Source organism: Hyperoodon ampullatus (assembly GCF_949752795.1).
Source record: "Hyperoodon ampullatus genome assembly, chromosome: 11".
NCBI classification, from domain to species: Eukaryota; Metazoa; Chordata; class Mammalia; order Artiodactyla; family Ziphiidae; genus Hyperoodon; species Hyperoodon ampullatus.
In genome coordinates, this window is record NC_136924.1 from 60,750,576 (window position 1) to 60,754,651 (window position 4,076).

General features: G+C 53.5%; 1 protein-coding gene across 1 annotated transcript; it reads right to left on the reverse strand.

Moving 5' to 3' along the window:
* Positions 1–1,403: 1,403 nt before the first annotated feature.
* ZBTB39 (zinc finger and BTB domain containing 39) lies at positions 1,404–3,539 on the reverse strand (the record flags this gene model as incomplete). The annotated part of the gene is made up of 1 exon (XM_079714475.1): positions 1,404–3,539. One exon carries the CDS (start codon positions 3,537–3,539, stop codon positions 1,404–1,406), a length of 2,136 nt encoding a protein of 711 aa, XP_079570601.1.
* Between the last annotated feature and the right edge of the window lie 537 nt (positions 3,540–4,076).

Consider the following 4,076-nt stretch of genomic DNA (forward strand, 5'->3'; position numbering starts at 1 on the left):
GGCCAGGGACCCCCAGAGCTCGCCTGAGCAGGTGAGGTAGTATGGGTTACTGAGGTGCCACCTTGTGAGATGCGAGATCCGAGGGCCCTCTCCCTCAAGCCTTCTTTGGGTAAGACCCCTCAAAAAGGCAACTAAGAACGGAGCCCACCAGCACCCCAGGACTGGGCAGACCCATTCCCGAGTCACCTAGGGAGGGCCTGAACCAGCTTCTGGTCAATAGCGCCCCCTGGTGGCGACACAATGACAGATCAGGATAAATTCCAGCAGGTCAAAGGTGAGCTGCCAAAGCTCTGGCCCAGTTAGCACAAAGTAAACAACAGGTTACCTGACTGGGACAGACAGACACACATCCCGCTACAAACCACCAGTTACTCGGGTCCCTTTAATCCTGAAGGGCTCACAGTCCACCACTCCACCTCATGCGGTCTTCTCATCTATGCTATAGGCCAAGCACACTTCTAGGTGGGAGACTGGATGTAAATTAAGGCAAGGCTGCTGCTTCAGAGACATCCCTACCGCTCCACCAGGAAACTCAAGGTCGATGGACGTGGCCAGATGACAGAGGATTACATCAAAGTGGCTCCCTGTCCTTTCTGCCCACAGGGAAGGCCTGACGTCCTGGGCCATCACTCCATAAAATTGTGTTTCTTTGGAATTGAGGAGAAAAGAGAAACCTCCCTTCCTGTCTATCCAGGCTGCCAGCTCCGGCAGCACTGCAGGACACCTCTTCTGGCTGGCAAGGATTCATCCCAAAGCCTTCTGACCTAAACAGAAAGCTTTGTCCCCAGTTTGGATCTAGCTGCCAAGAGATTTTACTGTCCAATCAGCCGATTAGAGCCATGGAACAAGCAGGACCCTCCATCCCTGACACCTTTCCCCTGCTGAGGGCTGGGACTGGCACCCGAGGTGAGCTGCCCTGCTGACTAGTCTTTTCTGAATGACCACATTCCCAAAATCTCTCTCATAGCTGGTTGTCCCAGTTGGAGGTCTGGCAGTAATACCCACGGTGAAAACCTCTCTCCACCTCCTCTGTTCAGTGAGGCTGTTGGTTGGATTCTTAGCAGCATAAAACCTATCAGTAAACTAAAACTCAAGCGGCTGGGGAAGGGGATCTAGTTGACACCAACTGCCTGACGAGATCCCAAAACCAGCCTCAAAAGAATCAAAAACACAACCCTCCATGGGCAAGAACAGGTAAGGAGGTAAACATGATAGGGCCGTTGCTTCTCAAAAACAGTAACAGTGTTCATGTGCTATTTCTTCTTTCTTCTTTCAACACAGGATAGAACAGAACTCCTAGCAAGGCAAAACTGTAACTTCGGCTGGGGAGGGACCAACAGCCATTAGAAAACCAACGTCCTGGCTGCTGCCTGGGAGCTCCCCCTGGCTCTGCTGGGACCCAGTCAGCTGTCCAGGTTCTTTTCGGCCTCTTTGGAATGGATAATGTACATGAAGGTCTGCTCAATGGTGAAGTCAGGCGGGAGGCTGCCTTTGTGCACGCCAACATGCTTGCTCATGAGGTTAAGGGTGGAGCTGTAATGGCCACAGACCGTGCAGCGATACATGAGGGCCCCCGAGTGCGTCTTCAGGTGGCACTTGATGGTCGAGCGGCCTCGGAAGAACTTGTGGCACACCTTACATTGGTACGGCTTCTCGCCCGTGTGGATCCGCCGGTGGTAGTTGAACTCACTCGTGTGGGCAAACCTTTTGCCACACACCTTGCAGCTATACTTGCTATTCCCGGGTTGGCCCTGCAGCACCAGCTCCTCATTCAGGAACTCCTCAGCCGGCAGCTTCCGCTTCTGGAGAGCTGGGTGCTGTAGCCCAAAACCAGGCCGTGCGTCAAGGCCACTGTTGCATTTGTGCTGGCTGACGTGGTAGCGATAGGCAGCCTCCGACTTGAAGCTCTGGCTGCACAAGTGGCAGTGGAAGAGGGCGTCTTCCAGGCTTTGGTGCACAGCCATGTGCTTCTCCAGGAGAGGCCAGTCCACAAAGCTGTTCGCACAGACAGAGCAGGAGAAGACTGAGATACCGAGATGGGAGAGGGTGTGCCACATGAGGCTGCAGAGGTTGAGGTGGCGCTGGTCACAGACGCTGCAGGCCTGGCCCTTCAGGTTCAGATGGTCAAGGATGTGGCCCCGGACCACGTGGAAATCTTTGGCCAATGCCTTCCCGCAGGCAGCACACTGCAGCTCTGCGGAGGCTGCCCCTGAAAAGAGACCCAGCTTCCCAGGCAGGGGGTCGTTGGGGTGGACGATGATGTTGTTCTCAAATATTCCATCCCGTCGGTGGAGGGTCAGCTGCCACTGGGTAAAGAACTTAGTTTCACACATGTCGCAGGAGAAGAGGAAAATACCAATGTGGGACAGAACATGGGTCACCCGGGAGTTTCGGTCCTGGAAGTGGGTCTCACAGACCTTGCAGTTGCCGGTCAGCAGGTCCACATGGTCCCGAGCATGCTGTCGGATCAGTTGAATGTTGGGCTCTAGAACTTTCTTGCATACCTGGCAGGGCATGGCCTTATTCTCTCGGTTGTCACTCTCTCCAAAAGTCAGCTCGTCCTCACTGTCATCACTCAACTCAATCACCTCCTCAGCTGTGCCTATCTCCTCGGTGGGGTCTTCAAACTGCAAGTCATCATCCCCCAGGTCCTCCAGCTGGAGCTCATCCATCTGCCCAAAGCTCGGGTCTTTGGAGTGGTCGCTATTGCTCAGACAGGAGTTGGTCCCAGTAGTGATGTCTATTGCATTGTCAGGGGTGAAGAAACTGTTTTTACTGAAGTCTCCATTGCTCTGGACTTTGTATGGCTGGCAGGAGCTTGTACTGGTTTGGACGCCCATGCTGACAGTGCCTAGGACTGGCTGGGTCACCACACTGGGAACGGACGTGAATGGAGCAGGGGCATCATGGTCTTCTGTCTTTGGCGGCAGTGGCTGCTGCGGCAGAGGCAGGCTATGGTTAGTGTCACTGGTAACGTTTCTCTCTTCCTCTTTATAGTTTCCTCCAGCATCACTAGGCAACGCATAGTTTCGATCAGGACCCAAATGCTCCCCTCCACCCCGGAGTTCTCCAAGGGGATGGGCTGGTTCTGCTGAGCTACAACTCAGGGTACTGGAGTGGCTCTCACTGGTGCTGGTCAGGGGCTTGGCCACAGCAGTGCTCTCCAGGTCAGGAAAGGTGGAGTGACAGGCCCGGAGGAGATCCTCCATACCCAGACGCTCAGCTACCTCGTAAATGACCCCAACGTTGATCAGGTCCGTGAAGAGCTCTGACGTGTAGACAAAGCTCAGAATCTTCTCAAAGTTGGCGGGGGTGATGAAGTCTACCACATAGGTCCTGGCAGCATCAAGCCCAGTGTTCAGGAAGAGGTTCTGGAAGTAGCCAGCTGCGCAGGCCAGCACGGCTTTGTGGGCTGGGAAGGAGCGGCTCCCCACTACGATGGTGACATCACACATGGTCTCGGAGAGCCGGCACTTGTTGAGTTCCTTCAGCAGGTTGTTGGGGTGGTTGGTGCTTTGCAGTTTGATCCTCATGCCCATCTTAGCAGCTCCTATGATGTTGCCTCCTTATCAGCACGGTTAATCTGTGGACAGCAAAAGGAAAAGGTGGATGGCCAAACACACCCCTGCCAGTGAGGAGTTCTGCAGGACGAAATGCCACCAGTCTGCATGTTTCCAAGCCCTGGGCGGAGAGCAAGAGTGAATGGACAGACACCTGCTCCATTCTGCTCGGGGCAAGGACAGCAAAAGTGACGGGGCAGTGACCTCTCTCCCTGCATACTCCCAAAGACAAGAGTTGTCACAACAAAATCCAGAAGTGTTGAAAAAAATCTGATGGGTTGGCCTTTAAGAGTCAGTAAGAGAAGCTGTAGGCCTGGGTGGACAGAAGCTAGTGCCTTAAAGCCAAGCCAGAAGCATCCTCTCGACACAGTCTTATACTTCATTACCAGAGCAACTGGTTCTAATTTTTCTCACATTAAATGCCTAATTTCTTCCTGAATCCAGGCTTTCCTATCTCACTGAGTATATTCTCTTCGCTTATGATGCCAAATGCCATATACATACTTGAACACAATT